The 12,307-nt window shown below is 42.5% G+C and overlaps 1 protein-coding gene and 1 non-coding gene across 2 annotated transcripts; both read right to left on the reverse strand.

The window, feature by feature from the left end:
• Nucleotides 1–7,447: 7,447 nt before the first annotated feature.
• Trnat-ugu (transfer RNA threonine (anticodon UGU)) lies at nt 7,448–7,521 on the reverse strand. The gene has a single exon. It is a non-coding gene; the product is annotated as a tRNA-Thr (tRNA).
• A 2,918-nt stretch (nt 7,522–10,439) lies between these two features.
• On the reverse strand, nt 10,440–11,393 carry LOC144371285 (vomeronasal type-1 receptor 94-like). The gene has a single exon (XM_078033687.1). It carries the CDS (start codon nt 11,391–11,393, stop codon nt 10,440–10,442), a length of 954 nt encoding a protein of 317 aa, XP_077889813.1.
• Between the last annotated feature and the right edge of the window lie 914 nt (nt 11,394–12,307).

A 12,307-nucleotide genomic window follows, 5' to 3' on the forward strand; every position in this document is an offset into this window, starting at 1 on the left:
AAAACCTTAGCAAGGTGTAGTGGTGCATGACTGTAATCCCAGTGCCTCTGGAGGGTGATACAAAGTCAGCCTTAACAACGTAGGAAAGGACTAAGCAATTCAGTGAAATCCTGTCTCTAACTAAATTACAAAAAAAGATCAGGAATGTTGCTGAGAGGTTGAGTGCCCCTGGGCTCAATTTACAGCATTAAAAACAAAAACAAAGATAAAAAAGAAATAAGACATTAGGCTACTGAACATTTATATTTTCAGTGTTCCAAATATTTGTCCCAATACTCCCAAGGTCACTTCATCCATCAATTTATAATTGAAACCTCTAGTTATTTGTTTGTGAGAGAAAAGAGAGATGTTCCTGAACTCTGCCATTCCATAAGCTAGACAATGATCTGCCCATTGTGATCCCCAAGGTACTGTGGCTCAGTCCTTTCTCTTCATGCAAGGATGCACCTTGAGGAGTGGATGTTGGCTTGACTGCAAAAAAGGGGAAGAGGTAAAAGGAAAGTAATGTGTGTGGGCGTGTTGGTAGGGTGTGATAATGATGACTTCTGACCAAGTCCAACCCATGATCATCTTTTTAAAATGTACCCAGTACATGGTTTATTTTCTTATATATCTTCTGTGATCCTACAGTTAAATGTGAGGGACCCTATTCTCCATACCCAGTTACCTTAGCATTGTTTCTGTCAGTTTGATGCATCACAATTTGGAATACTTAGTTCCCCTCCCTCAGAGCCCTGACCTCATGTCTCTTTTGTTTATATTTTTAATATTTGGGAATTCCTCAAATACTAAGTTGCAGGTGAATCCACAGTTGATGTTACCTCTTCCAAGGATAGAGATAGACATTTTCTCTCATTGTGGCCTCTACCTTCTACTCACAAAATGGGGACTTTATTCACGTTTGAAACCTAGATATTATCTTGAGCCATCTGTTATATGAACGTCAAGAATTTAATCTCTGGGTTTGGGGCTCAGGGTTGGAGAACCTGCCTAGCACATGTGAGGCACTGGGTTCAATCCTCAGCACCACATAATAATAAATATATAAATAAAGGTACTCTGTTCACTACATCTAAAGAAAACAAATACTAATCTCTACCAGGGTTGTGATGGCACATTCATGAAACCCCAGCTGCTCTGGAAGCCGAGCCTTGAGGGTCACAATTTTGAGTTTAGCCTCACTCACTTGGCAAGACCATATCTCAAAGAAAAATAAAAATGGGATGATGATAGAGCTCACTGGTAGACCATACTTAAGTCGCGTCCTCAGAATCACAGGGGTAATTTTTTAAATCCTATTTTTTTTCTATGAGTTAAGGTCACCAAAAATAAGAAGGTGGCTTAGGGATAATGTTATATTTTCTAAAAACAAGCCATGTTAAATGTTCAAGTGTTAACATTTCTTGAAAAATTCCCAAGTATTTTGCTTTTGATATTATGGTCAGTAGAACTGTCTTTAATTTTATGTTTGCTACTTATTTTCTTATGCACAATAATAACTGATGATATAAAATTTTATTACTGTTCTGAGGTCATCTGATGCTTCTAATAGTAATTAGTGAACTCCTACATTAAAAAATATCCACTTAAAATCCACTTCTACCTCATTTTGGAAAACCTCAAAAGTTAGACAGCAAGAAACATAAGTAAGTTGCAATACCCCTTTGACAAAGGCAAATCCAAATTTTCTATCACAGATCAAGGATCATACCTGAGTCCCGTTATGCCATAAGGAGTCTAGACCCTGGTTCTTCCTGTGTGAAACCTCACGCGCACCCAGGAAGCACCTGGGGGACTACAGCTGCAGGATTCACTCCTACTTTGGGGATGTAAACTGGCAGCAGAAGACAGGCAGGCTCCCACCAGCCTCATCTCGCATCTATACCAGGTGACCTTGAGCAGGGGACTCCTCTCCAAGTTCCTTCTGGGGTGGAAGTGTCACTGAGAAGTCATTGATAAGCATTTTTGTCCACCTGTCAGGTTTAGCAAAAGGAGCTGGGTAGAGCCGAAGTGTTGGGCGGAGAGGTCCTGGGAGGCCAAACCTTAGGAGCAGTGGGCGGGGCGGGGCCCAGCGAATGGGCAGAGCTGGGGGCGGAACCGAGCAGAGTGAGTGCAACCTCACCCCAGTAGGAGGGGCGAGCGGGGCCTAGGGAATCAGGTGGGGCGGAGCAGAGCAAGGGGAACCCAGGGAATGGGTGGAGCTGGGGCTGGAGCTAGAAGGTCTGAGTTGAGCCCGACTAGTGGGCACAGCTGGGGGTGGAGCCGAGCGGGGCTGAGTGGAGCCCCACCCCTAAGAGCAGAGGGGGCAGGGCCAGCAGAAACACGTGGGAGGCGCGGCCTGCCCCGGGGTCCCCAGGAGAACGCAGCGCGGGAAACAAGGAGCCTCCAGGGGAGCTGAGGGCGAGGCGGGCTCATGCGCACATGGTGAAGGAACAGGAGAGGCGCGTGTGTCTAGAAATCCCCTCAGAGGTTGCCTTCGACCCAGCGGGGAGCGGGCCCTAGGGCTCCCGCGGTCTGAGATGTGACCCCAGAGTCCGCTCCGCTGGCGCAGTTCCCCCCTCACAGGGGAGGCCTCGGAGGGAGGCTGAGGACCTGCTGCGTAGCCTTCTTCGTCCCTCCTCAGGGACGTGGGGGACTCTCCGTATGTCCAGGTGGGTTGGGGTCCGGGGGTCTCTGGGAGGGTCCTGGGATGTCGCCTTGGAGACTTTGTTTCTGGGCGAGAAACTGGTCCTAGCCTGGCCCCCGCGGTCCCCTGCACTGACCCGGGCAGTGCGTCCAGGCCCTGGGCAGGGGGAGAAGCGCGGACGGGAGCGGAATCGACCCCGCCAGGGCGACTTTGGGGACTCGCTGCAGCTGTGAACAGGACAAGCCTCTCAGGCTGGACAGAGGCCAGCGCAGCCCTGGGGTCTCTAAGGGACGGTATGGGGTGGGGGGGGCGCAGGGGTGACGGGGATGTGGTTGAGACGGACAGGTGGATAGTTTTGTCCTCTATAAAACAGTCAACACTCGGTTTCGCAGGCTCCGCCCTGGACAGTGAGGACACAGGAGAAGACCCCTGGCCTGGAGTCCCCGTGTCTCCTGGGAGTCCCCTCCTGTTCCTGGTCTGGACCTAGAGTTCAGGCGCTGAGCAGGCATCGGACACTAGGTGGCACCAGAGCTGTGGAGGTGCCAAACAGGCGTGGGCTCCTTTAGGTCCCTGATGTCCTGACACCCTCCATGGGGACATTTCCACTGCTGAGTTTTCACACTGTCACCTCTCATAGTGTCACTCAGCTGCCCCGAGACCCTCCTACCTGAGATAAAGGCCTCCTTCAGGAGATGGCCCTCGCCGCCTTCTGTAGTTGCGTCCCCACGAGTCCCCCCAAAATTCCAAGGACATCTGTCAACCTATCCCACCTGGTACTCCCTGGGCTTAATGTCATTTCTCCCGTTAGACGTGCTGAGCTGAGCATTGGACACCAGGTGGCGCCAGAGCTGCGCGTAAAGTCTCCCTGAAGCCACAGCCTTGGGCTCTGTGCTCATGAGCCTGGTTCCTAGAAAGCCTTCAGGATTCCTCTTAAGAGCAGAAACTAGTTTTAGTGTAACTAAGTGAAGTTGATTCATGGAATAAATTTCCCGCCAGGAAAAAGAGGAATATTACACTCTGCCCAGAGTGTTTTGGGTCCATCTTCTTAGAAAGCAAAATATACAATTAGATCCACAAGTGAGATGAGGGTCTGAATTCAGCCATGACATCTCCCTATAACTGTCATTACTGGGAGGCTTCTGGAATCCCTGTCAATGTTGGGGACATTTTCTTCTCTTTTTGGGGGGTTATAATTTTCATAAGCCTTGAAATAGAATTCAATCAGAAGCATCCCCACCCGATGAGTTCCATTAGTGTTCTACTGAACTAAACTACATAAAGATCAAGTAATGTGGTCTGGTTTCTAGAATAGAGTTTCAATTCAAATGTGTGAGCCTGTGTATTTCTTGCTGAGAAGATATAATAAAATAAAATTGCATCCAAAATCATAATAGTGGATGACACCTTTTTTTTCTGTATTTCATTTTGGGAGGTGGGGAGCATTGGGGATTGTTCCCACAAATGCTTAACCACTTACCCACATATCCAGCCATTTGTCTGTATATTATTTTGAGACAGGGTCTTCCTAAGTTGGTGAAACTGGGTTTGAACTTGCAATTCTCCTGCCTCAGTGTTCTGAGCTGCTGGGATTACAGGTATGCAAGGTCCCACCTGGCTTACCTCTTTTTAAAAAAATGCATTTTAAAGTATACATTTAAAGTATACATTTGTGGCATGTAATGTACATATACATAATAAATCACTTGCTTCTATAAAGCCTTCGTTTTGCAAGATGCCTTTAAGAATGTCATAGGGCAAATGCCTATAAATCTTGTTGGTTTTTTTACAAACCTCGGGCCCAAAGGAAATCTGTGGGGCCTGAGAGTTTCTTATAGAAGTGTCTCCTGCAGGGTTTTGACTTTTTTCATGTCTCAGCTTCAGTTTCTTCATTTGTAATATGTGGCTCTTGATCTCTGCTTCGTGATGTTGGGAGAATTCAGCCAGATGTTGGTAGGAGACAGCTGCCTTAGAAGGTCCTTTAGGTGCTGAACCCATATAACATGTGCTGTCAATCCCTCATGCCCTCTTAGAGTCTGTGGCAGTGAAATTGAATGGGACATTTATATGAAGAACATCATGGGGACTTTAATAGGAATTAAAGATCCTTGCATTGAATCTGTAGAGTGCTTTCAGTAGTATGGTGTTTTAACAATATGAATTCTGCTTATCCAGGAACGTGGGAGGTCTTGCCCTCTTCTGACATCTTCTACAATTTAGGGATGAGGGTCATAAAAAAAGAAAGACAGTCACATGAACCTGACCTGACTTTGCTCTGCACATATACGAATACACCACAGTAAATCTCCACATCATGTACAAATACAGGACTGGAACCTAATTAGAATAAGACCTATTTCATGGTTGTATAAATATGTCAAAGTATATGCTATTGTCATGTATAATTTAAAAGAACAAAAAATAAAATAAATATGAGCCGGGCACAGTGGCATACTCATGTATCTCAGCAGTTTAGGAGGCTGAGGCAGGAGGATCATGAGTTCAAATCCAGCCTCACTAAGAATGAGGACCTAAGCAACTCAGTGAGACCCTGTGTCTAAATAAAACACAAAATAGAGCTGGGGGTGGAGCTGGGTCAAGTGCTCCTGAGTTCAATCCCTGGTACCCCCCCCAAAATAATTAATTAATAATAAGTGTGCATAAGCTATAAACATTCAAACCTTTGCATAATTACAGATCCAAAACTAAAAGAAAAAACAGGGTGTAAGAGGTGGAAAAATAATGGACTGAGTTTTTTTTTACAAGCTTGATGAAAGAATATTGACCAAAAAAAAAGAAATGGAAGGAATTCTAGATCAAAATATGGTCAAAATAAATGGAAATCCTCTTGCTGAGACCAGGTTAAGAATTATACAAAATTCCTTGTAAACGTAAAAAAGTTGTAAGTATAGTTTCTGTTTCAGAATATTGACATTACCGATACTTTAGAATAAGTCTCAAGCAGTTCTGGGAGAAAAGAGAATGTTTTTTTTTTAAAGTAAAGAAATGGGGGACATTCATAGTGGTGCACACCCGTAACCCCAGAAAAAATCTTGACATCCCAAAAACTTGAGTTTAATGGGCATAAAATATTATTTTCCAAGTTTTAGGAACTTGTATTCCTGGATATTTTGTCACCAGGAATGGGAAACCACCACCACCTTTTCTCTTTAAGTATCCTTGCAACCTCACTGTCATGCACCTAAGTGGTTGAGTACCAGACTGACTCTATTAGCTTGTAATTTGTGAAATTAGTTTTGGACAAGAAGTGTTTTGTGAGAAAATCCTAGCAAATATTTTTAAGTAATGCAGGGTTACCCTGTGTAAGCTGAGGTTTTGATATAGAACCCAACTTACTTCTAAGGTCTTTGAAACTTAGAAAAATTACACAAAGTACAGAGTCACTTATATCCATAGTATTTCTATTTGAGTTATGATATGGTCAAAAAAACACAAATGACAATGGCACTTTGCATTTAAACTGCCAGAAAGCAGGAGGTTGTCTTAAAAGCAGATGATGCCCTCCAAAATCAGCTCATCAGAGGCCATGGATAACAATGAAAGCACGTTTCTCTCAGAGACTCTGGAACCCAGAAGACAACGAGACCATATTTTAAAAAAATTAAATTTGTTTTAATTAGTTACACATGACAGTAGAAAACATTTATGCACTTTGGTATATTCTACATAAGTGGGATACAATTTTTTTCTTATTTTTTCTGAGTGTACATGTTGCAGAATCATATTGGCCGTGCAATCACATACATACATACAGTAATAATGTAAGTTTCATTCTACTATCTTTCTACCCCCACATCCCCTCTATATCTTAAAAGTGTAAAAAAAAATAAACAACTTTTTTCCTCCAAATGTTATACATGAAGACCAAATATTTTTCAAGAATAAAGTTGAAAATGACATTTTCCAGATACAGAAACCTGGATGTATTCATCCACAGGGCATACACAAATATAATATGTCCAGGATCCAGATAAATCAAAACAGAAGTTGTCCAGGATTCGGATAAATAATAAATGATGAGAACCTAGACCTGTGGATCAAAGGGAAGCATCAAATGCATGAGAAATGCCCAGGAGAACCCAAGACACTATGTTTTATCTGGGTGGCAAAGAATGGCAGCAAATATGTGTCCATCCATCCCTTCTGCTCAGATTTTGTTCTTTATTGGACTTTGCTTACAAAACACAAGTACAGTGGTGATGTTTATCAGAATTTCTCGAGGGCCATGACAGGCATCCAACCAGGCACAGGGAACCTTCTACAGTCATGGTGACCTTTCCTTTCACATCATCACCCTCCTGACTGCTGTGACAGGACCTCACCTCGTGGTGGCTCTGATTGGCATTTCCTTGAGAACTGATGGATGTTGAGCATCTTTTCTTTGCTCTTTGGCTACATACGTGTTTTTTTTTTATTGTTGGTAGTTCAAAACATTACATCTAATTTGATATATTTCACAGTTTGATTCAAAAGGGTTATGAACTCTCATTTTTACCCCGTATACAGATTGCTGAATCACATCAGTTACATCAATTACATTTCTATTGATTTACATATTGACATCCTAGTGTCTGATGAATTCTGCTCTCTATCTTATTCTCTACTATCCCCCCTCCCCTCCCCTCCCCTCCCCTCTTCTCTCTCAACCCCCTCTACTGTAAAACAGGAAAGAATAATACAAGTGGAAGAAGTGTTTTACATACGTGTTTTTGCTTGGGTGAGATATCTATTCATATCTCGTGCTGTTTTTAATGAAGTTATTATTTTTTATTAAGTTCTGAGGTTTTAATAAAGGTTAACTTTTTGGGGTGCTGGGGACTGAACCCAGGGCCTTGTGCTTACAAGGCAAACACTCTACCAACTGAGCTATATCCCCAGCCCCAAACGTTTAAAATCAACCTCTTTCCTGATATATGATCTGAAAATGTAATCTTCATCCTGTGTGTTGTCTGTTTACAGCTGATTGTTCACCTTCCTGTACAGAACTATTGTAGTTTCATGTCATCATATTGCTGACTTTGTTGCCTGTACTTTGGGTGTGATATCCCAGAAAATCATTTTCTTTTCCAATTTCATGAAGATTTCCAACTGTTTTCTTTTGGCACAGATTCAGGTCTCACATCTACGCTTTCAAAACATCTCGACTTGATCTGAAAATGTAAGAACACACAAAGCTTATATATATATATAGCTTCATAATATATTTAAAAATTGGGTGTGGTTCCATCAGCTTTGTTGTTTATCAGGGTTGATCTACCTATTTAGGATCTGGTAGGGTCGCATGTAGATTTTAGCTACCTCGTTTCCTATTTCTATAAAATATTCTCCTGAGATTTGGATAGGGATCGCATCTGTACATACCTCTGATGGTATGGACATTTTGATATTGACTCTTTGCATCATGAATATGATGAATGGTTCCTCTAATTTATGTTTGCTTTAATTTATGTCATCATTATACTTTCTGGGTACAAGTGTTTTCTTTCCCTGGCCAAGTTCATGCCTTGGTATTTTGCTCTTTATAATGGTTTATTGTGGGGATTGTTCTCTGAAACAAAGCATAATTCTTGGGATGTTGCCTTTGTATTGTGCTGAATGCCTTTCAGAATCCTGAAAGGAATTCTGTGGGATCTTTAGTGTTTATACATATATGAACATGTCACTCCTGAGACAACGTCTCTCCTTCCTTGGAATTTTTATGCTATTGGGTGTCCCTATAGATGATCTGCATGTACTGAGCCACCTGTGTCCCACGGATAAACCTCAGATCTTCACCATGGATGATGCTTTCAATTTGGAGGAGATCAAGATTGTTTGGTGCTAATTGTTCAATGTGTAGCCCTCCATCATGAATTTCTGTGTCTCTGGGCTCCTTTTTGGAGGGGTGGGGTGTCTTGGGTTACTGGTTCACTCTCCTCCATCAATAGTTGCTTTGTTCCACTTTCCAAGCTCAGTGTTCTGAAGTTGTGTGTGTCTAGGGTTCTCTTTTTTCAATCTTGTTGTGAATGGAGATGTGTTGCTTCAAGTCTCTGCGACATCCTCCTGATGCACCCCCCAAGTTCTAGTAGGTGGTACTTTGATCCTCATTTTTCTCAAAGAAATTTCTTATTCCACTTGTGAGTTCTCCATGTGTGACTGGTTAAAAGGTGTTGTTTTATCTCCACATAGTTGGGATGGACAGTTTTAAGTCTTTAATTTATATTCACTCTATGGTGCTTGTTGATACATTTGACAGGATATCAGTGTCCTTAAGATTAAGGAGGCTTGTTTGTGACCTGGTGTGTGTCCTCTTGTGAACGCTGATCTCAGCACAACAGAGTAGTGTTTTCTTCCCTTGGTGGGATGTTCTACATGTCTCTTGGATCCTTTTGTCCTGGTTTACAGCTACACCTTGATGTGCAGTCTTAAGATTGTGTTGCAGTCATTGTGATCTCAGCTGCCCAATATCAATTGATTGAGGAGTTTAATTGATTCAAACTTAACACCTATTCATGATAACTTAAACAGCCACTTTGTTCTGTCCTGTAATCCTTTGGACCCCTTTCTCATCTTTTCTATGTTCCTTTTCTGATTTTTAAAATGTTTAGTCTTATATTCTTTGCTTCTTTTACTACTTACATTTTTTATAAAGACATTCTATTTGACAGTATTTTATATTTGGCTAATTTTTCTAATTAAATAGAATATATGAAAAGTGCATAATTTTCACAGCACTGCTGTCATGATTGGTAAACTCCCACATGTGACTTACTGTCTAAACCTCGTATTCTGACTGCATGCACCTCTCACCCAGAAAGCCTCAACATGGGAGCTACCCACTGCAATGCTGAACATCTTTTGAAGGCTGAGAGACCCAGAGAGGGTTCATCCGCATGGGGAACACCTCTCCTGGGAGAGGCTGAGATCAGAAGTGAGCTCCTCAAAACCAATCTTCACATCCCTGGGACAAATCAGCTCAGATGTTTCAAAGCTCATCAAATGACCCTGTGGCACGTTTAGAGTCTTATCCCTTACTTTATAGTTTCAGAAAGAATGTTTTCCACAACTGAGTTGATAATTAAAATACTTTTATGAGGATAAAATATATACAACATAAACATTCTGACCACTTTTCAGCTTTCAGTAAAGTGTCCTGGAATCTATTCAAGTTTTTGCACAAAAGTCACCACCACCCATGACAGCATTCACTTCCTAACTGAATAGAGGTTCTCCACATACCAAGGGATAGTGCCCCGCTTCCCCCTCTCTTGGTCTCTGGGACGCTCTTGTGTTCCTGTTCTGTCACTCTGGCCACTCCAACTCCCACCATCTTTAAGTACATTTATACAATGTTTGTTCTCTTGCGACTAAACCGGCTTCACTGAGTATAGTAACTTTAGAACTCAGCTATGCAGCCCCATGTGTATTGTTTGTGTGCTGGATCATGTGACATTTTGTGGTAGAATATGTTTACAAATGTAGTTAGGAAAAATACAGATAATGGAGATGATGCAATATTTGAAAACCATTGGAACTGTTGTGTATCTAAAAAGAGTTTGGAATAACCCAGGTTATGACAAGTGACATCCAACTCACAGGCCCCTATTAAGGATCCAGTGAGAAATATGACATTGCCATAATATCTCAGAGAGGCACATGGTTTGGCTTTTATTGATGTAATTGTCATCCCTGCATGTCCAAGTGGATGGTTTAACAGAGGGAGTGAGACTTTGCATTGTAATTAAACCAAAGACTCTAAACACTCTGTCATGATAAATCACTCCAAATTCAGCGCAATTTCTTGCCTTAACAAAACTTATTCACCACTGCCTACTGAAATGTTTACAGTCTTCTCCCACATGTATCTGAAAATAACAATTATACGTTTTTCAGTACAAATAAACACCAAAGGGCTGAACGAGGTGTAGCTATGGGTCACGAGGATCTGGATACAGTAAAATATTGGATCATCTTTCAGTGTGATTCTTGCATAGGAGACTATGCTGTCCAAGATGGACATGACCACGAAGCAACTCATGAGCAGCAGGATTGTCTGGGTGGCCCTCAGTTCTGGGGATGACACTGGAGACAGGCTGCTGCTGTGGAGATGTTGGGACTGCCTCTTGTGCCTGCACAGGAGAGCCACCATGTATCCATTGGAGAAGGACATGATTCCTATAAAGGAGACTTCCCTGAAGGTCAGCAGGATGGACAAGCTGTGCCGAAGGAAGAAGGTCATGGGAATGAAGGAGCAGGATTCTGTGATGTACATAAAGTTGTCTGAGGTCCAATTGGGGGTAGCAGCAATGGAGATGAAGAGATGACTACTGAAGGATGAGTAGATGACCCACAGGAAGAGAAGGAAACACAGGTTGTGAAGAGAGGATTTATGTTTGAACCTTGCCAAGCAGGAGCTCCTGGGGCTGAGGGTGATGGCTTGGAGGACACTCAGCAGGCAGGTGGCATAAATGGAGAAGCCCCTCATCAACCTGTACAGGTAGATAAGCAATTTACACGTCAGGTCATTCCACCTCCCCCCCTGAGGTATAAAAATGTCCGAAGCTATGAAGCCATTGATGAGCAGAATTGCCAGGTGGATCAGGGCTAGGAGACCAATGGGCAGGTCAGTGGGCTTAGATCTGTGCCCAGTAATGTGCAAGGAGATGTGAATGAGGAGAAGAAGAGCATTGGCTATGACCCCAACGCCAGTCACGGTGTACACGGTGTTTCTTATGTGAATATTACTGTACAGTCTGTTGGCTTTGTTCATCTTACAAGGGAAAAAAAAATATGGTGACCACAGTAACTCAAAAAAATGTCTTTTTTTTTTTTTTGCAAATCTGACCTTCTTCATCAATCTCAAATGAACACCACTTCCATTAAGAAAAACAGAATATTCATCCAACTGTATTTTTATTCCATATGAAAATTCAGTTCTAGTGCCGGGCACAGTGGTGTCTGCCTGAAATCCCAGTGACCCCAGACGCTGAGGCAGGAGGATCACAAGAGTAAAGCCAGTCTGGGAGTATTAGTGAGACCCTTTTTCAAAATACAGAATCAAGTTGTAACTCGGTGCTGGTGCACTTACCCACCAGGCAGCCCCAAGCACAAAATTAAAAAAAAAAAAACTATGTTCTATTCACACCCTAAAGAATGCATCTCCATGCACCGCCTTATCTTTATACCTTCCAATCTCACTGGGACCTCCACAGCGGCATACATATTGATATTTCAGTTTTTTTGTACATTAAGAATTGTCATCAAGGTGCCGTAGTGCACTCATGTAATCCCAGTGGCTCGGGAGGCTGAGATGGGACAATGGCAAGTTCAATGCTGATGTCACCAAGTTAGCAAGGACCTAAGCAACTTCCTGAGACCCTGTTGTCTCAAAATTAAAAATAAAAAGTGCCAGGGAATTTTTTTAAAATAGGGCCACGTCATGGCTCAAAAGAAGTGCCATCTATCTTAGAATATACTTCCTTCCTATTTCCTCATGTCTGAGGTTGTCTGGGGCAAGACAGGAGCTTACTTGATTTGCCTTTTTGTAATCTTGTCTGTCAGGTTCATAATAGGAGGTCTACAAATTGGGCCAAATTGCAAGGGTTGATTGCAAGAAACTGGAAGTGAGACCCTCCCAAACATGAGTGTGCACAGACTAGACCTGCACGGAGTTACTTCAGGTCA

Source organism: Ictidomys tridecemlineatus, chromosome 16, assembly GCF_052094955.1.
Source record: "Ictidomys tridecemlineatus isolate mIctTri1 chromosome 16, mIctTri1.hap1, whole genome shotgun sequence".
In the NCBI taxonomy this organism is placed as follows: domain Eukaryota; kingdom Metazoa; phylum Chordata; class Mammalia; order Rodentia; family Sciuridae; genus Ictidomys; species Ictidomys tridecemlineatus.

Excerpts from the sequence above, each read along its gene's own strand:
- LOC144371285 (XM_078033687.1), bottom strand. The coding sequence starts at position 11,393 with ATGAACAAAGCCAACAGACTGTACAGTAATATTCACATAAGAAACACC.